The sequence below is a fragment of the Thunnus albacares genome, chromosome 10, assembly GCF_914725855.1.
Source record: "Thunnus albacares chromosome 10, fThuAlb1.1, whole genome shotgun sequence".
Classification (NCBI taxonomy): Eukaryota; Metazoa; Chordata; class Actinopteri; order Scombriformes; family Scombridae; genus Thunnus; species Thunnus albacares.
The window spans coordinates 27,726,393-27,747,179 of NC_058115.1; the positions used below are offsets into that span (position 1 = coordinate 27,726,393).

At 38.6% G+C, this 20,787-nt stretch overlaps 1 protein-coding gene across 16 annotated transcripts in view; it reads left to right on the top strand.

Moving 5' to 3' along the window:
- prom1a (prominin 1a) overlaps nucleotides 1-20,787 on the top strand; it is an 82,824-nt gene that overhangs the window by 29,435 nt on the left and 32,602 nt on the right. For 11 of the 16 annotated variants that reach the window (XM_044363580.1, XM_044363579.1, XM_044363586.1 and 8 more), the window contains exons 2-4: nucleotides 2,816-2,874; nucleotides 3,444-3,470; nucleotides 8,334-8,539. In XM_044363580.1, the coding sequence (XP_044219515.1) occupies nucleotides 2,816-2,874; nucleotides 3,444-3,470; nucleotides 8,334-8,539 (292 nt within the window). The remainder of the gene's footprint in view (nucleotides 1-2,815; nucleotides 2,875-3,443; nucleotides 3,471-8,333; nucleotides 8,540-20,787) is intronic. The other 5 variants (XM_044363583.1, XM_044363589.1, XM_044363585.1 and 2 more) reach the window with 1 other exon arrangement.

The window sequence follows — 20,787 nt, forward strand, 5'->3', positions numbered from 1 at the left end:
GAGGTCAGCACAAAAAAAAAAAAAGGCACTACTCATATTTTTGACATGTTGTGTCAAACAGTGTTTAGACCTGAATGCTTGTTGTGCAGCTGTAGAGATATTGTTTACCACAGTTACTGTTTGTGTCTCCTGAAGACAAAGAGAATTTAAACACACCTTCACCACAAGGTCAGAGGCTTTTTTTTGAAAAACAAAACAAGAACAGAAAAAACAGGAAAAGATGACAGCTGGGCTTGGCTCACTGTCCTTTTATTTTCTCCAAAACCCTGGATCATTTTACACCTGACCCCAAAACACACAATACTGCCTTCCTTGGGGGGGGGAACTAACCTAGAAGCTGGAAACATTTGTTTTCAGGCTGACCTATAACGTAGTCTTGTTTCTCAGACTTACTGTGAAAATCACAAACTTCATTTGTTCGCTTACTGTAACAACTAGTATCAAACTGCCCCGAAGCAAGGCATTAAGTTGCACCTCTTATAGCTCTGTGGCAACCAGAACAAGCCTGTGGTTATACTGGGCAGGTCATACAAGTGTGAGGAAGACTGACTGAGAAATAAGAGCTGTATTCAGTCAAATAATCCTGCATTAATAAATATTTAAATAAAGGCAATTAGACATGAGCTCCTCTCTTCCTTAACAGCTGTAATAACTGGGTGAGTGTAACCCTGAAGCATCCGGCTATTAATACAAATCTCATGCTTTGAATAATAGGCAATGATCATAAGTCTGTTTTGTATTAAATTAAACAATTCCTGTCAACAGTTCTTCTGTAGGACATATTCTTTCTTCAGCAAAAAGAAACACTGCATTGCACAAGAGGGAAAAACCGATATGTCTTTTGCAACTTATTTTTGGAAACCTTTTGCCTCTGAGAAGACTTGCTGTCTCTGTCATCATTATATGATGAGTCAGAGTCAGCGCCGCTCCAGGTGTAGATGTGAAAGAGAACAGCAACAAACAGTATTTAAGAGGAGATACTGTTTGTGTGTTGTTTTGTGAGGTCTTTATGATTTTTTTAACTGATTGTCTGATTGAATGTGATTGAACTGTTGAAAATGGATTTGCAACCAATAGAAGAGCAGCTTATCTCGCTGAATCATTTGTTTTTTGTGTGTGCACATGTTGGCTACAACATACAGTTAGTGCAAACTTTGTGTATCAGCATTTCAAGACAGTTCAGTAATTGTCAGGTAACTCCCCATTTCACTGTATGTCACCTTCATATTTAATAAGTCCTGCACCCATATTGGTTTCTTACAACAGAACAAGCACATGCAGGTTTGGTGGACTGGAGACAGAAATGAGAGTCCAAGTGTTTTTTTTTCCCTTTGTTTTTTAAATCTGTGATAGCCCTGTGATTAACTGGAAAACCATACAGGGTAAAAAAAGGTGAATTATCATTTCTGCATCCTAGTCGCAAGGGTCCAAGTTAAGTAATGCTTGTCATCTGCCTATATCTGCAAGAGTTCACCCAAAATTTATGACTGCACTGACTGCACATTCCTACAGGCACGCCAGCTGAAACACGTCCACAGACAGTGAGTTCAGGATGAACAGAACCACATGCGTATCCATGATGTCTTTGTCCTTTTTGGAGTATGTCAGGGACTTAATGTAAATTTCATTAACTGCCCATGTCCGCCTGAAGGACAAATTTAATGATGCTAATTTATTATTGTGCAGATTGCATGCACCTGCAAGTGGGCCCGCTGCACATGTGTGGAATACATAGACAGACAGCCAGTGTTGTATGTAGAGAACTGTGTGTTCATCCGCAGTTATATCCTCATCTGTCTGTTCATCTTTTGCGTGAATTAAATTCCTCTTCTTGGCGTTTAACTCGCAAAGCTTTTATTGCACTTACAGTAACATAACAAGTGTAGTTGTCATCAACTCGAGTACTTCATGTGGTTCACTGTCTCTCCTCTGCTGCGCTGTGTGCAGTGAACCACAGAGAGCAGAGAAAAGTAGCCATAAATGACAGCAAAATGCCATAAAGACTATGTTTATTTATGTTATTTACCTAATTTACTGTATGTGTACTTGTTTCATTTCAACTCAGTGAGAGTCTCTATATATCGCACAAAAGATGGACAGACTCCAAATGACAAAAAATATTGCCTTAAAGAGTGTGATTTGCGACACAATGAAATAAATGATAGTGCATAATATGAAGCTGTTTTTCTGTCGCCACATATCTCACAGCCCTCGCTATTATAGTTTCAAGGGTATTAGAAACAGCCACAGGTGAAGTTACAAGGACTTTCATTTCCACAATACTGGTTATCTGAAATAAGTTTTGCTGGGAGTTCTGATCCAAAAGGAACCAGCATATCAACACCAACAACACAGGATCCCTACACAATGTCAGTCCAGAAATAAATAAAGAGTGGGGCACCTTGTCAGACTTTCCCGCATCTAAACCCAGAGGGTAGAGAAGGGGATGAAGGGGACACTGCAATCATGGTACATCATAATGGGTTGGATAAAGGTACCCCACCATGCATGTTATACTCTGCACATGTGAATATGTGACAGGTGTGTTGGAGCACAACTTGAATAACAATGAGAAAACTCCAGCTCACTGTCTCGCTTACCGCTGGAATATTCATTAATTTATGATGTTTGGAGATACAGGCAAGCATCAAAAGAGTTTCATATATATAAACATAGAAGCTGCCTCGATTATCCAATAAGAGGACCATAGAAACGAGTTCAACTGGTGAAGGAAACACCTTGAGCAAACACATAGCAATTATAGAAAAAGAAACAAAAGATTTCTTCATGTTATGTTTTATGTTTTCTGTTGCAGATCTTCTTGTCAAAGTGGCGAAGGACAGGTTTGGAGCCATTCAGACGGAATATCAAAAGGTAACTGTGTGTGTCTGCATATATTAAAATGCTTGTTTTGCTGTGCCTTTTTCTTCACCTTATTTATGTTGTTTTTTTTCTGATTGGATGCAGCAATTTACAATATAAATTACAGACGAAATATACCTCTGAGATACTCTGTGGTCCATGACTTTTCTGAAGCAAGGTGTTGATAGCTTTTGCAAGCCAAGGCGAGACCATTTTTTTGCTGGCACCCCACAAAAAAATGGTAGTTGCTTCTGGCACATACATCATTCTAGTTTTTTATGTAGAACAACTTAAAACTTTTTAAAGCTTTTTCACCATCCTTGAGATGTAAAAATACTGTGTGAGGTCTGTACCTTCCTTTTAATTGCAGGATAATTTGCTGTCTGTGTGCAGTGTTACAATATGCAATATGTGTTATATGCATGCCAGTTTTTTTTTTTTTTAATTTTTCTTTAATTTTGTTCTCTTTCGTCCACATGTTTTTGTTTTGTGGCTTTGCTCTTTCTTTGACGCTGCGTTGCCTTTGTCTTCTGCATGCCCTCTTCATCTGATCTTCTCTGATCTGATCTGGCCTCCCTCAGCCAGAGAACATAGTGCTGACCCTTCAGGTAAAGTCTGCACACTGGACTCACAGTCCAACCCATCCCCCTGTCTCATCATGCTCCACTGTCCTGAGTCACTAGGGCTGCACAATTATAACTTAAATAATAAACTCTTTAGTTCATTCTACACTTTTCTTTACATTTTATATGTTTTCTGTTATTTTAACCTATTTATTGTTGAAGTATATGATTTATTGTGCAGCCCTATGACTCTGTCCCAGTCATCCTGTCCACCTTGCAACTACCAAAACTGTAACACCTGTGTCATTTGAAGCATATCCTGATTTAGAGCTTTTAACTTCATGGAGGAGCAACAATGCTGACTGGGTCACCAGTCATTGTGGTTCTCTCTAACTGGAAGAGGAGCTTGCAACACAAAACAACGCATTCCAGTCATAGCTGTAACAAAACCAAACAGGATGGAAAAAATACCAATATGGGTTTTGCAAGTTATACTTAACAGTCTCAACTTTCGTGTTAATATGAATCTGTTTCAGTGCTGCAGCTGTAAATTAAAAGCTCCATTCTGACCCTTTTTAAATATTATGGATTACCACACAGATGACAGAGCCTTATGATAAAAGAAGTGATCTGTTCTGTAAATGTGTAACACTGTATTAACATAAATGTAATAAATAGCTTTGAAACCACTGAATAAGCTGGTCCACCATCAGCAGTATTTGCTCTAATATCCACCCAAAACCACAGCGAGGATGAACACACATACACACTTCATCTTCTGCGTGCTGATGTTGGCAGAACTGTTTCTATTACTATAATTCTCCACACACTGACCTGGACCACTGACACAGTATGCAGTGCTGCTACAACTCCTAGAGCTGAAAAAAAACACCCATCCGCCGAGAGCTTCAAATGCATTGCTCAAGAAAATTCTCCATGTAAATCCCATTTCCTCCACCATCAGTAATAAGTTTTCCAGTCCCGCCTGAAATATGTGATTTTACAATAACAACACCTAAAAGCAGCTTCTAAAAAACAGTGTTTACAAATAACACAATTGTCTTTGCTTTAAAAAGGAAATCCGTCTCATTGTTCGGCATTAATAGGCCCAATCAAGGGGCAAATACCACGGTTTGAGGCTGAAACCAATGCGGAAGTACCTTAAAGCACAACATCCCCGACGGCTGCGAGATGCTTGCTCCAAAAAATCACTGGCTCCAAATGACTCCCATTTAAAAAGCGTCTTCTCTCTAGAAATACTAAATCAATAATTTTTAACAAGTCATTACGGTATCATCCTTTGAAGATTATGTTGTAATTTCAACCGAAACTACAGCAGATGTTTCCACTGATTGTTGACTGTTCGTTTGTTGTAGATGGGCTCATCAGTGAAATCCCCCTGATAAAGTCTTGATTTGAATAAAAGTCTGCAAACAGTCCAACTGTAGTCAAAAGCTTGCTAATTTTTGTGGTTTTGCAGATTGCAAAGATATAATTTAGAATATCATGTTTCTCTTCACTGTATATTTGTTCCTGCTATGCAGCAACTCCCAAACCAATTTGCCAACAGGATCTGAACCCTCAATAATGAATCAGAACAGGAAGCACAGATGAACACAATGATTCATGACAATAATTAATTCATTCATTCACCTTCCGTATCTCAGACATTTAGCTTACAGTGAATGAGCAGTTAGGGTAACAGCATCTTGCTCGAGGACCCGTCAGCAGGCCTCATGGCTGCTGCTGGCATTAAATCCGATCAAAGTCACAGAATTGTCTGTTTTCACCACTCAGACACGCTGCTCATCACCCAGTTTGTTCTTTTTGGAAGGTCACCTTCCTCTTTTGGGGACTTGCCAAGACAAAGCTGTAGTCAAAAAATAGTTGCAGCTGCAGGCCCTTGAAGAGTGCTGGTGGAAAAAAATCAAACATTTTTGACCTTTTTTTTGTGTGTGTGTGTGTGTGTGAAGATTCACCCAATAACAAGCAGAGCCCAGAAGCAGAATGATAATGCAAGCGTTCAGATTTGCACAGTGTCCTCAACAACTGGGTTGACATTGGCGCTTTTATATGACATGGGACACATATACACTCACACATGCCCAGTGCCTCATTTTCTTTCTCTCTTTGCATCTCTGCATCTTCAAACTTGTTTCCACTGACCCTGAAATCACCCATATTTTATTCCTTAAGATCAGAAAGTGTGTGACTAACAGTCTTTTTCCACCTACCATCTTGTAAACCATGTTCTTGACACAGCCAGGAGCCTCTCTCATCCAAACATTATCTTTTAGAATTTGGATTATGCCTGCCACCGGAGATTTCCAAGTATGCACAGAGATTTCTGAAAGAACTTGAGGAGGATACTCCTTCCTGACAAATTCAGAAGTCATTTTATGTCAACCTACATGTTAAAAAGCAAAAGCCGCAGGTCCCTAGAGAAGGCAGGGTCAATGACTTATGAGGACGATTAAGATTAGTGCGAATCAGTCAGGGCCAGCTGGGAGAGCAGTTTGTCCATTCAGGAGCAGTGATAGCAACCCTGCTTTGATCCTTTCATAATGAGAAGCTATTGAACATCACTGTGACAACTTACATACGGTGTGGGAATTACCAATCCCTATTCAATTTTGCAGATTTCCAAAGCCTGTCCTGAGTGTGGTTTAGATAACGGCAGATTAAGTGGGAGCAGTGTTGTAAATGACAAGGGGAGGTGGAAGCTCTACTGCCAACAGCAGCGATTTAACTCTCTCAATATATTGAGGGGAATTTGTGAAGAATATGTGTTAAATCACCTTGAATATTTCTAATATTCAATCAAAGCTGAGGATTATTGAGGCTTTGTGATGAGAGATGTGCAGAGACAAAGCAGAATCATATGCGTATAGTACAATAAAGCTCTTTACATACAGAGTCTTCTAAGTATCTCATAGCCAATTATACGACAGTCAGCATTTCTCCACTCAATCCTGAGCTTAATGGCACAATCCATACATTTTAATCTTACTTGTCATAACAATATTCTAGATCTTTGACCTTACTGACCAATTATTGATAATTAAGCTCTAACTGCCGCCTCTAATCTTAAACTAACCATTCACTGTAGATACTGTATACTGTATCTGAAACTTACAAATGCATGTGACCTTGTAGTACTTTGTTCTTCAGGTAAAAACTGCATTTTTTTCAAAAACTGAAGAATTAGGAAACAGTAGCATTTACCTTGACAACTATGCATTTTCTAGTTTATCCAGTGAGGATTTGACTTTTTCCCCCAAAGGTAATATACACTCAGTTGCCAATAGATAAAGTACACCTTGCTAAAACCCTTTAGTTTTTACTGTTAAAATTATATTGCACTATTGGTGTTTCTAATATTTTGTCTGACTTCATTAGACCTGTAACGATTAGCCAATTAATTGATTAATAGTAAATTAATCACCAAGTGTTTTGATAATCAATTTGATAGTCATTTGGAGTCATTTCATCTCTGATTCCAGCTTCCCAAATGTTAGTATATTTTCTGGTTTCTTTAGTCCTCTATGATAGTAAACTGATTATCTTTGGGTTGTGGACTGTTGTTTGGGACAAAACAAGACATTTGAGGACACCATCTTTGGCTTTTGGGAAACATTGATTGACTTATTTCACCATTTTCTGACATTTCATAGACCAAACAACTAATATTATCGTTAGTTGCAGCCTTCATTAATATAAATGAGGTGGATAAAACAGGCTGTTGCAATGGACTGCAATAGTTTTAGTTGGGTGTTCCTACAGTAAGAAACTAGCAATATCTCAAGTAATTCTTCAATTTAAGCAGGAGTTTCTACCCAAACATTTCTCACTGAGATCCTATCTTGAACCAAGTGACAGAAAAATGCCGCTGTCAAGAGGTAATTTCTCCTTTGTTTCATGGTTTCTTGATTTCCTCAACTGGAAATAAATTGGATGCACCTTTTTTATGAAACTGACAATGAAACCAGTGTAATTGTTTCACCCCAAGGGCTGATTTATTCCCTTGTTTCAAGAAAAATCTGTTTTTTTATGTCTTAATACAGGTCTTAAGTACTTCTTTGAATGGAGTTTCTCTGCAGCTCACAAACTACCTTTAGTCCATTCCCACTGAAGCAGGATTTTCATGAGAAATGCTTTCTTTCCCCTTCATTAGAGTGGGAAAACTGCACCGCAGGGCTCCATGGATGGCTCTGACTCATTTGAGCAATTTTCCCAATATACTACATGTGTTGCTATCCTCAGCGCATATTGCAGTTTGTTGTAAATTTATGTAAAAAACAGCCTTCAAGAATTTCTTGCTGTGAGTTTCAAATGATTTGCCATTTTCAGTTTCAGCTTGCGGAGTAGTATATAAGAACAATAATATCCTCCCACCGATTTTGCGAGTTGTGGCATTTACATAGTGTCATAATATAGTTAAGGAGTTGATTATTGAATTGTCTTGTGGTATTTAAGAACTAGAAGAAAGGATTCACCAGGAATGAGCAGTGTTACACAATGTGTGTATTGTTTATCCACAAATCCCTTTTGGACAAAGACTAGGGAGAGAATTTCCAGCGCATGGATCCTATATTTAGATTTGTTGCTCATTTTATCCTCTGCCTCCTTGTGTGTCCTCCCTTCCTCTCCTGTACGTCATTATTAATCCTTTCTTTTCTCCTTCACTCCCCAACTCATCTGCTCTCCTCCTATCCAATCCTTTCTCTCAACAACCCCTACCCCATTTCCCCTCTTGTTGTTTTATCTCCTTTTCACCTCTGATCCCCACTTTCCCTTTTCATCTCTTTTCCCCCTTCTCACCTCCTCTATCCTTTATGGTTCCTCAACAATTCGTCCCTCATTCTTCATCTCATTGTTTTTTTTTCATTCCTCCCCCGCTGACCCTAGGCCATCTACTACGAGATAGGCTTCCTTATATGTGCAGCGGTGGGCCTGCTGTTCGCCATCCTGATGCCCATAGTCGGCCTCTTCTTCTGCATGTGCCGCTGCTGTGACAACTGCGGCGGGGAGATGCACCAGCGGCAGAGAAAGAACGCAGACTGTCGGCGTGGCCTGCTGGGAACGCTGCTTTTCTCCACCTCACTGGTCATCACGTGAGTATGACACATGCACACATGACACACATAGGCAAGAATACACGGATGTGAGCTCAGGAGCACAACTGCAAGATGTAACAGTGTGTGCACACTTGTACTGTATATGCATGCACACGTACGTTAGGATTACATTCCATCTACATCTTCACCTTTTACTTTGCCAGATGCATGCATGTACGTACATTCAGGCAAACACGCACTGTACACACATGCTCCCCTGGTCAACGTGTGAGTCCGTTTCACGCACACACGCCGGTCATCAGCGCTCCCCATCCCCCATGCTGTTTGCTATATATAGTAAAGTCCTACTGTAGATATTATGTGGCAGCACACTTCATACTCTTGTTCAGTGTGAAGCATTGGTCTTTCTCTGCAGGGAATTCACACTGAAAGCTTTCATTTATTGTGGTGAGAAATGTTGATTTTATAATTATTAGGATTATCTGAAACACTAACAAACCAAAGATGAACAGGTATCTCACAAATCCCGGAAATAGTCTTACTCTATTATTTGATATCACAAGACTTCTTTCTATAAATGACTATATATATGTATATATATATATATATATATTTCAAATGATTTGCATTCTCACTCATGCACTCTTCAGTGCCACAGTCTTCGCCTTACTATTCTCCTTTTGCTTTTTTGTATAACAACCATAATACCCACTGCATCTGCCTTCAGGGTTTATTGTACTGTATTACTGCTCCAGCTGTCATTTCCTCATTTTACATTTACATTTTAAGCATTTAGCTGATGATTTTATCCAGGGGGAAATGCAGTAAACCGTAGAATTAATTTGTGTATTCAATTTCTATTGTTTCACCCAGTAGTGATTGTAATTAATTGTTGTAATTTAGGAATTTAGTACCTCCAGTTGTTTTCCACCCGAACCCTGTTTTTCCATCAGTTTTGACTGTGATCGAAACCGTCATTAGCTGCTTTACTACTAATTTGTCGCTTCAGTGTTCCTGGTCAGTGACTCCTCTTTACTGTGGCTGGTCGGAAAATAGAGTTTTTAATACACATTTTATACATGAAAACAGGCAGCTTCAGGCTAGCATAAGGTAAACAAGGATGTTAGTGCATCGTAGCATAATAACTGTAGGAGAGGATCGTGACTTAATCAAACTTTCACAGTCCTTAGAAGGATTTAGATTCCATATCTATCCCCAGACCACTTAAAAATGGTATCCAAATCTAACTTTTCACCAGGCATTGCAAGGAAGTCATTTCACCACTGTTTAAAGGGTGTACAAACAGATCTCCAGTTCAGCAAGATAAATCTTTTGGCTGTGACAAATTTTAAAAAGAGGTGAGGAGAGGGTCACGACTTAAAGCTGATTTCGTTTTTTGTTGACATTTATCACATAAAAAGCTTGTGATGTCTTAATATTGAAGAGATGCCATCCTGGAAAGTGAGAAGTGGTAGTGAAGCAAATGAGATTTCAGCTCAAATGACACAAGATGATGTAAAACGAAGGGTAAAAGTCATAAGGAGTGGGCTGAAAACGTCTCCCTCCACTCAAAAATCTGTTTTTCCTTCTTATTCCTTCAGTTGGATGTTTGAGCTTCACTGTGCAGAATGACGAATGTGCAGAGTTTGACACTAGAAGGCTGTTTTCACATTAATCTGCAGGAAGTGGAAAGTTTTTCTGTGAAAATCTGAGTTTAAGTGGTGGATCTATGATCATGATTCACAACTAGTTTGGAGGCTAATTATGGTTCACTCTGCAACTTACACAAGTGTGATGTGGAAACTTGAAGCCTCCAGTGCACAAACACTGAGAATGGACTTTTCGGTGAAGGATGAGACATCTTTTGTCCAGCAGTTACACCAATATTTGCATATTCATCAATTCTTCATTTTTCAATGAGGGAGAAGGGATAGATGGAATAGAGTAATTGAGTAGAAAACATATTAGACACATATTATTCCAGGCAGAGTATTTTTTATACATCTTACAACATGTCTGGAAGGGATCTTTAAGTTTATTCTGTGCTTCTTCTATATAAGCCTCTTACATCATCTGGCTGTCCTGCATCTTAGTGAATCTCATCTCTCAAAGAGTGGACCGCGGGAAACTCAATCCACTCTCCACTTTTGTTTTACTATCTCAGCGGTAGAAGAAGCAATAGCCGCCGGGGATGCAGCCACAGTACAAAAGGCTTGGGAGAGCTGCGTTTGTCTCTTTTGCTAGACTGAAGGGATCCAGGAGTGTACTTAGTTTGATGTTCTTTGACTTTCTGTCTGCATTGGAACGAAGCCCAGTTATTAGAAATTCCGCGGCAATATCCTAGCAGCCGAGACGCAAGAGTCTGAGAGCGTCCTCAGTGCTCTTATTAAGTCTCCCCAGCTACCAGGCAGAGACGCTGCAGAGGCTCTAATGAAGCAATTACAGACAGGAGAGGGATGAGTACCGAGCCCGGGCTCACTTCTGCTTTTTTACCCACAACTAGAAAGCTGACAGCCAGGCACAGAGAAGTAGCAGGGGTGACATTTATTTTCCAAGAACGGTTAAAATCGGATTAAGAGGGGTATAAGACACCCAGGTAAGAATGAGGACAATAAAATGGCAAAAAGATAGAAGAGAGTAAAAAACGCCAAAAACAAAGAGATTGTTAGGAAGCCTGGATGTCACATTCTGTGTTAGATGAGCAACAGTGTAAGATATTTGGAAAAACTGACAACAAACTACACAAAGTATGTCACTCTGCTCGGTAATCCTTGAGTTACTTGTTTTATTATTTTGGCAACATATTTTTGATGCTAAGCAGTCACCGTTACGGTGTTTCTGCGCTGCCCTTCGTAAAGATCCCTTGTTAACTAAGCAGCTTTTGTTTTTGTAGTTTCTGTATATGTGGCACATGTTTGGTTTTCTCTTCATCTATGGCAGCTATAAATCCTTGCTAATTCATTGGTTCTTGTCTTTATATTGTAAAACACATAACTTACTAACATACTGGTTGTTTAAATCTACAAAAGTCCGGGTGAACTGCCCAGGTGTCGTTGTCACAGGCTGCCCATTTTTCTTTAAAACTGCTTTTTAAATGTTATTTTGGACACAACGAAATGTCAAACAAGTCTATAAAAATGTAAAATGTTGTAGAGTCTAAATAAGACATACCCTGCTTTACTGAAATAATGACTACACTCAATTATCCCAGTGACAGAAATGTGGAAGGCATTCATAGTTACCTCTAAATGACACTCATCTCAAATGAAAATACAAAACATCATCATTATATATGTGGGATGACTAGTATGGAATATGTAATAATAATAATAATGATGAATGTTATCTCTTGAAGTCAGATAATTAAGCTCAGCTCGTTGGGGATAAATATGGTGTGAAGATTTTGTAGAATCAATCAGTACATGTATATAAACACTAATCATTTCATTAGAACCAGATTAAGGCAATACTCTGATTAGTGCAGCTGTCTGATTAACACCTTCTCTGGGTTAAATTAGGTGAATGAATGTTGAAAGCGTAAACTGATTAACTGGCCTGCTCAAATTACTCTGGCATGTAAATCCATGAGACATATTTATTTCAGAGCTTTGAATCATGGCACATGCCAGAAAGGGCAATGAGAGGAACAAAAGTGAAGCAGTGTTTTTATATATAAACAGAAGCGTGTTAGCAGCGGCGGAAAATCAAAGTGAAGTGTGTAGATCTCTCTCCACCAACAGCTAATTAGAGACAAGTTTATTGGAATTGTTATAATGGTCTGTGGTGATGCAGTAATAATGAATGTTATTATGTAAACAGCCTTGTTATGGATATGATTTGTCTCATGAAGCCAGCTGTGGTTTTACTGAACCTAAACAACCCGCGGTAGACACAGATTATATGTCTATATATCAATTTACATAACATCGGCATTAATATTAATATATTTTGATTCAAGCTCAGTCATTTGCATTTAGTGGTCCATAAATGCTTTGTCTAATAGACTAGTGTGACACTACTTCCAACTCAAAAAATGAAATACATTTTTATATGAGTGATGCAGGATCAGCCTCGGCAAACTATTCTGTTTGACGTCGGTATGAACAAACTGAAAACCTCTTCTGAATGTGATCACCAGTGTTGTGGTCGTTTTGCAGCAGCGACGTCTTCTCAACGCAGTCCTACACCGGCTCACATGTGTTTGTCTGCTATTAACATATCATATCTTAGCTGATGCATACATGCACGCACTGTTTACTACAGAGGCATGTTGCATCGTGCCTGCCAGCTACTGTAAGGACATAACACACTTCATTAAAAGGACAGCAGGAGTCATTTCAGTCTATACTAATCAGTTCAGATGCCACATAGCCCCCGCATGGATTTATAATGATAAAACGACAGATAGAACATCCGTCCCTCTGTTCTGGCCAAGTGGAAGACCATTGCCTCATAGTGTTACCCAGCATGCATTTCAGCAGTCTATTTAAGTCGCCTCTGTCTAACACTATTAACACAAAAGGGTCCCAACATTATGGGCTTAGTAACTCATGCTAATCATATGGGGTCTAATTAATAATAATATAGGCGCCAGTGAACTGAGCCTTCGGCGCCCCGCGCTTTAAATCACTGTCAGTCAGTTTAGATTTGAAGAGTTTGTCCTCAAATAAGTTCTGCTCTCTTAGACATAACACATAACCACAACGTCCCAGGCTTTTAGCTGCATTTACTCCCTGTCTCTCACTCCCTAGGTTTCTTGTTATTGACTCTAAACTATCAAATAAAACACAACTGCCTAAAAAATAAACGTTCTCTAAATACATTTTTTGAAAAAATGCAGAATTTAGTCAGATAATCCTAAAACACATTACAGCATTGGCAAATTCCAAAATGTCTTCCCAGCTCATGAAATGCTAGATGTTATAATGGTGAAGAGCTGGTGTGCAATCAACTGCAAAAACACAAGTTTACAGATGGCAAAAGAGAAGAGAACCAGAATACCATCTTAAGTTTTTGTGATTTTGATCAGCTAACAAATACCACATTAAAATAGGACTAGGTGTCTATATGGCTTTAGGTTTTGTTTGGTTTAAAGGTATAGCCGTAGTGTCAAGCTACATTTATATACATGTGTCAGGAAATTCTAACATCTGGTGAAATTTTGTACCTCATACAGATCTTTTTTTTATTCAGAAGACTCTTACTTTTTCCAAAATATTAATATTTGTTTTTGTCTCAGAAACACAGGTGAATAAAGAGGTGAATATTACGTGATGTCAACCTCCAGAGCAATATCTTCAAAAACATTACAACAACAAAAAAGAAAAAAACAAAACAAAACAAAGAGAGATAAGATTTAATTTGTTTGGGGGCCCCCTGGTTTTGCTTCTGCCTCAGGCTGGTTATTACTTATGATAACTTGACTCCTGACCTCTGAGTGAGAACACAAAGAAGTAGTTATTTCTGTTTTCATATGTCAGTAAATGTATTTGAGTTTAGTTTATACAGTGTATGGGCTTTTTGGAAAACAGGAGTTTTACTCTTATTTATGTAACAAGAGATATTAGCAGTGAATTCTGCTGAATTATTAATAAAGTGACCCAATTAATGTGTAGAAACACATTTTCATCACTGGTCCACTTTTTATTGGAGCACAGAGCACTGAAGGGACAGTATGAGGAGCTCAGCAGCCAACAGCCTACAGACACACACACACACACACACACATATATATACAATGCTGCACACAAATGAATCTAGACACGTAGTCTCTCTCTTTCCCCTCCTGTGGGCTCACATTGTTTCATTGTTCACTGTTTCACATAAGCATACAGGGTTTTCCATGCGATAGAATATACTTGTTCGGATAGGGATTACATTTGGGAATACTGTTTTAAGTGAAAGTTAAAGGATCAATTAAATCACTGCCAGTGTTATACAGTTATGTCTCCATAAAATGTGGTACGTTGACTTTGTGTTTGTATTCAAACTTGTCATATATTACTTTAACTTCTTAGTTTCTCACTTCTTCCTTACTTGACCTCAATAAATGTAAGAGATCAGAAAACTGACATTTCATACTTTGTTGAATCACTGTATGTTTTTGATAAGAGGAAGTAACCAGTAATGGTAATGAAGTGCCTCGCAGCCACCTACTTACTGATGACACAAATACATAACAATCTCTCTCTCTCTCTCAGACACATAGAAAAACGAGCACACAATTAGTCACTTAGAGACACACACGACCAAACAGACACTCACGCATCCCTCTGCCTCCTAACCCACACATCGCTCGGTTAACAGCCTCCCTGGGGAGTCATCACATGTAGGGCTATTTTTAGGGGATTCATTAATAGTGTGATGAGCATTAACTTCACTGCTTCACTGTCATGAAGGAAACGACAATGACTGTGAAGATGTCTCTCGCTGACTAAATGTCAAACCGTGGGAAGCCTTCGTTGGGAATTTGTTTCCAGTGCCAGAGCCAAGTTTTGGAGCAGATACAGGCAGTATAATGTAAAATGAAACTGAAGAGGCTGTGGGAAAAGGCTGACTTGATTATAAAAATAAAACGTTAAACTGCAAATATTAAAGCGTGAAATAGATTTTCAGCCGTTAGTTTTATTGAGTTCAGTAGTCTATAGCATTTGGAAATACAAAAAAGAGAATTGATTCATTTACTAACTATCCCAGTTGCTTATTTAACAGATAATTTAGAAAAAGTTTTATGTACACGAATATGACATTTTTAAAAACATGGCTAATTTCTCAGGTACTGAATTGTTAATATTTCTAAGCCTGATAATCAAACTGTACTGCCATTTCATTTCAGTCTGACATTCTTTTCATGTTGACCATTTTCTGTTTAAGAGAACCTGTTAGTAGTGGCTAACAATGTTAGGGCCATTTACGTCATTTATGGTCGCCACAAAGCGTTCCTAGGAGCAGATAATTAAGGAATATGTCACCAAAAGAGTTTAGCCGTCTTACAACAAGCTGTATAGCTGCCTCGATCTCATCCACATTTTGTGGTATTTTAGTGGTTCTTACACAGAAAGATGATGTCCTGCTTATTAACCTCGCCTGCAAAGGCTTGGTTATTTTTACAGCCTTGGGAAATAGTTGTCAATAAGCACAACCCCAGAAAAAATGTGAGATATGTGCAGGAATTCAGGGGTCTGGAACCAGGAAGCTGATGTTACAACCTAATAATCAGTTTGAAGCGGACAGTCACATGCATGGTACAGAATTAATGTTTTATATTATACGGCCATTATATTTTATTGGCCATATACAATAAATGTTTACATCAGTTATTGGTGAGACTGATGCAATAACATGAGAGAAAAGCTGACAAGAGCACAGGTAGCCAACACCTCAAACTGTGAGATTAGATATAGTAAATACTTCAAATGGTGTCTTTTTACACATTGAAATTTTCATTTTCCACAATTTGCACAATATTGCTTTTGCCCATTTCTTTTATATGCATTACTTGAAGCCTTATTCTTATGGTTTTATATTGGAATAGATTTTTTTATTGTATTTGTTTTGCAATTTTGCTTAATGTACCTTGTTTTAAGTTGAATTTCCATTCATGAACTGAAGTAAACTCATCGCCTCTCCCTTTCTGTCCATGATGTCCAAGCATCCCCATGATCGCTGCCCAGCACGTAGACGCCACACAATGGCAGCTTTACACAAACCACTGCCAAGCTAATTAACTGGAGAGGTTGTTTGAATTTGCTGTGCATCCCATAATTTATCACATCTCCTGGAGAGACTTCACTCTTACTAATCATTGTAATTCTCCATAATTTCTGGTTTATAGCCGAAATCCACTTTATTTTTTACTAATTACTTTTTTCTTCCCCTCATCCCAGGGTCTTTTACACTGTGTGACTTCTTGTACTGTTCACACTACAAATCAAAAAATACTCTAACAGGAATTCCACATAGTGAAACTAATTGATGTTCACAGCTTGGTCAGGCTTTCCTTCGAATTTATTGGAGACATTTGTGTTACAATAGTGATGATACGGCACATTGTTGCACAGGGGAGTGAAAAGATGTGAGAAGGCAAAGCTGTAGGGCTAGGTGATGTGGTTTACAGCTAAGAGGTGGCTCTCTATCTCAGGGACGGCTGGCTGGGAGGATTTATAACCCAGAAATAGCAGTATTTCAAATGCAGAGAGAGCTGTCTTTCTTTTTTTTTTAACTTTGCGGTCAGATGTCAGCTCCAATCCACCAGCCAAATGCTTGGGAATTCTGGCTGTGGCTGGTAATATATTCTACTCTACCAGCCACTTTGACCAGTAATCAGCCATTGTTTAACAGCTTTGTGATTAAAAAAAATTCCAGCTTCTGTGATAGCAGTTCTGTTCTCTGGCTCTTTAGCATACAGTATCATCCTATACTGGGAGGGTTCCTATACATTCCCGTAATCTACACAGACAGAAACAATAACTAAGGATGCAGTCACACCTACAGTTATGTTAAACTCTGTTGGGAAAACCTACAGTGACATTAGAGCTGAAACAATCTTATCTATCAAGAGAATATTTATTGGCGACAACAGACATCAGAGACAAGAGTTGGAATGGCTCTGTTTTCTGCCAAAATGAACTAATCTGTAGCATCATGTAAACTGCACATGTTGTTCTGTGCTTGCTTGTCTGTTTATTTGCATGTCTGTGTAGATTCCCCTAGAGCGGTTGTTCAAACTCAACACTGATCATGTGATAAACATAGCGCACACTCTAGAGTCGGTTTACTTTATCCAAATCTCCTTGAATTGCCCCCAGTCATTCTGTGTATACTATAGGTACTGTGCACCCAGTGGACATGAAACCACAGACCCTTGTAGTGTTTGCTCCATGCTGAGCCCAGCGACTGGTGAAGGACCACACAATTATAACCAAACACTGTGATTCAGTGAGTCTCTAACTTCACTGAACTCCAGAGTCCCTGGAAAATAGACTTTCAGTACTAACAGTCCTCCTAACAAGTCCTTCTCCAGTGTCCTCGCACTTTCTGAGACTGAGAGCTAAATTATGAAATGCAAATCATTGGCAATTCAATTCACAGCATAATTTTGGTTGGTCAAGGCTTAACAGAGTGCAAAAAGTTGTTATGAAGTTATTGTTTACAGAGTAAATTGCCTGCTCTGTACAGTAAATTTCTTCATCAGTCATTTCTTGACACAAGTTTTTTTCTTTTGGACAGTTGACATTTATTTTTAAATCACACCGTTAATATTTGTTTGAAAGGTTAATCATTTTTATAACCTTCATCTATCCAGGGATGGTTTACTGAGCAGAACAAATGTGTTGTAGCATCACCTTCGTTATTTGATATCCTCATGGAAATGCAGAGTGAGTAGGTAGGATTCAGTCTACATATACATCAACAGGGCAGTTATATATGTGTCAACCTACAGTAGAGCCTTTAAGTGAACTACGGACTCCAAACTCTTCAACCACACCTGTGCTCTAATTTGTACTATTTCTTTACTTTTATCCAGTACATTGAAATGCATGGAGCTCCTTGCTCACATGCCCAGGCTGTTGGTTTTTCCAAGGCGGGGATTGAAAACAGTATCTTCTAACTTGATTCATAAATCTGTTGATTTGTTGCCATGGAAGGATCATATTTGCCCAAACGCACACCCAAATAATCAGTATAAGCTTGTGATTATGACTGAATAATAGTTAAATAAATCCTGTGGTGCTCTGCTTCCTCTTTTTTGGATGGACCGGATTCATAACATTTTTGTCTTTTGGCCCTTCTACAGTTTTTAAAATACTACTATACTTCAGTGACCTTATGTGGGTGTTTGTACAACCCCGAGCCCTACAGGCTGTTTGGCTTAGAGTTTAGTATTCATATCATTCCTGGACTGTTTACTGTGGAATTAATGGTCTGTTGTCTCCCATCAAGCTACTGCAGTCAACCCTGAGATGGAACAGACAGCAACTTAGTGTCCTTATGACGGGGGGGGGAGGGGACAGTGAAAAATAGCACTTTCTTTACTAGGCTGTCATGCCCAGAGCGAAGGCCGTGGGGTCAGATAGCTTAAGTATTCATTGTCTGGTTAAATTCTTTATATGAAACACTAGTGTTTCACTGAGATCAGGTTCAAGCTGACCTGGCAAGCTCTGATAAGACAAATGAAACGGTGGATAAAAGGATATAACAATGGCTACTTGAGGGGAAAAAGCACTTATTGGAATGTAAACAGCCTAACTAGAGGCTTAATAGAATTAAATTGTGGCTAAATTGAATATAACAGGGGCTATATTGAATGTAGCAGTTGATAGGACTGTATACTAGTGAATAAAATGGAAATATTGAGTAAAATGTGGCTAAAAAAACCAAAAGAATGGCTATATGAGAGTATTATTGGCTTTATAAAATCAAACAGTGGCTAAAATAGGATAGAATAATAGGATAGTGGGCAATTTCTGACAATTTTCATGCGTGTACAGTTGGTTCTTTGGTAAGCTGATGCTTTGTTACACACATACACACAAAACAAGCTGTTATGCGGTAATCTATCTGTTCTCAGGAGCTTTTGAATACAGGTCACTCAGGTCAGGCGACACAAAGGGAACTGGAAATGCCGCAGGATTTCCATGTTTAAATGTGTGATGTTTTGAATAAGTTGTTTGTTATTATTGCGTACTATATGTTCCCTGATACAGTTTACATGCCTTATGTGACTCTGTTGTCTACACTGTGGGTTAAAAAGCAATAAAAGCACTTCATGCACAGTACAAAAGCACATCTTCCCAACCATTGCAATAGTTGTTGAAAATGTTAGCAATATTATTTGTTTTAGAATGATTACAATGACAAGAGTTATCATTTTCTTGTTGAGAGATAGGATAATAGAGGTCCAGTTCCAGCAGTGTGAAAGCGGGGAGGGGCTGAAAGGCGACTGTCCCAGCCTTGCAACTACAATCACGCTGAAAGCGGTCCATTGTTTAGAGTTTGTAAAAGCTATGGAGCTACCAGACCATGTAACACTCACTACCCAGCCCCCAGTAGTGGCCTAGATTCTGGGGCACTGTACTAGTTCCATGCTCCTCTTCATCTGCTGTTGTGGGGTTTCCACCCTAGGCAGAGTTTCATGTGTCATTTGGCTCTCGTTCAATCAGGAATTACAGGCCTTTTTCAAAGTTGCTAGAGGTAAATCTTACTCCCGCTGTGTTTAAATTGTCCCCTGTGGTCAATAACAGATACACTATCAACAAGCAGCCATACTGTCGTGCAGCCATTAGCCACAGTTTGAGCTAGTGAGTCAGTTCAGGAGTCGCTGATAACAGAGAAATGTGATGATGCAGCACAACGGACCAGTTAATTTTCTCAAAGTTGAACAGTTGAATCAGTAAATGGCTTGTTTAAAGGCCAAGGGTCATTTTGAAGAGCAACAGTCATGTGAAAGTTACATTCCAAGATTTCATAAATAAGGATGATTACATAAATAAAATATTTGCGTATAAATGTTAAGATTCAATAGGAGTTTCAATATTATGCTATAGTCATAGTTTTACTCATGTGCCACTTTTTTCAGTGAAAGAGAAAAGTGACATTTGGGACGAAAAGTCTTCAATTTGTCAGTATGAGTAAGTTGATGAACAGTTATATTTTATGTATTTTATGCTTGAACTTCACATCTTTTTATCCTAAATCTGCTCTTCACTATTCTGCAGAATTCATAAGGTTGTTGTTTTTTACATACTATACTCAAGTGAATTTTCTGACATTGCTTATTAAAAAAACTACTCTGCTGAATAGAGTGGAATATTTCTCAGTTATACAGTATGCAATATGAAAGACATCATTAAAATTAAGGTAAAATGAAGCCGACTAACCCAGAGGGAAGGGTGACATGTTTGCTTTTTACTAGATTTAGACGCTGCAAGCATCAATACGAAAACAGGCTTTCCCACATAAATTCGCTCAACAGCAGTGCTCATTTATTTTCTGTTATTCAGCTTTGGCAAGTCTTGCTTGCCATCATGAGTTTACAGTTTGTTTGATCATTGTCTTTTTTTCCTAACCAAATGTGTATTTGTGTTTTTCTCATATTTTGCTTTCTTTTTACTCCTCATTTAAATTCATCTCTTCTCAAACAAGAAAATCTAAATTACAACCAAACAGGACTTCAAAACTAAACCAAACTTGATTCTACTGAACTAAGGTGGACAGTCATGTACTACACAGCTTGTTGGAAAGCACTTGGCGTTTTCCTCAAAGAGTCTTTGTTTGGCTGCAGA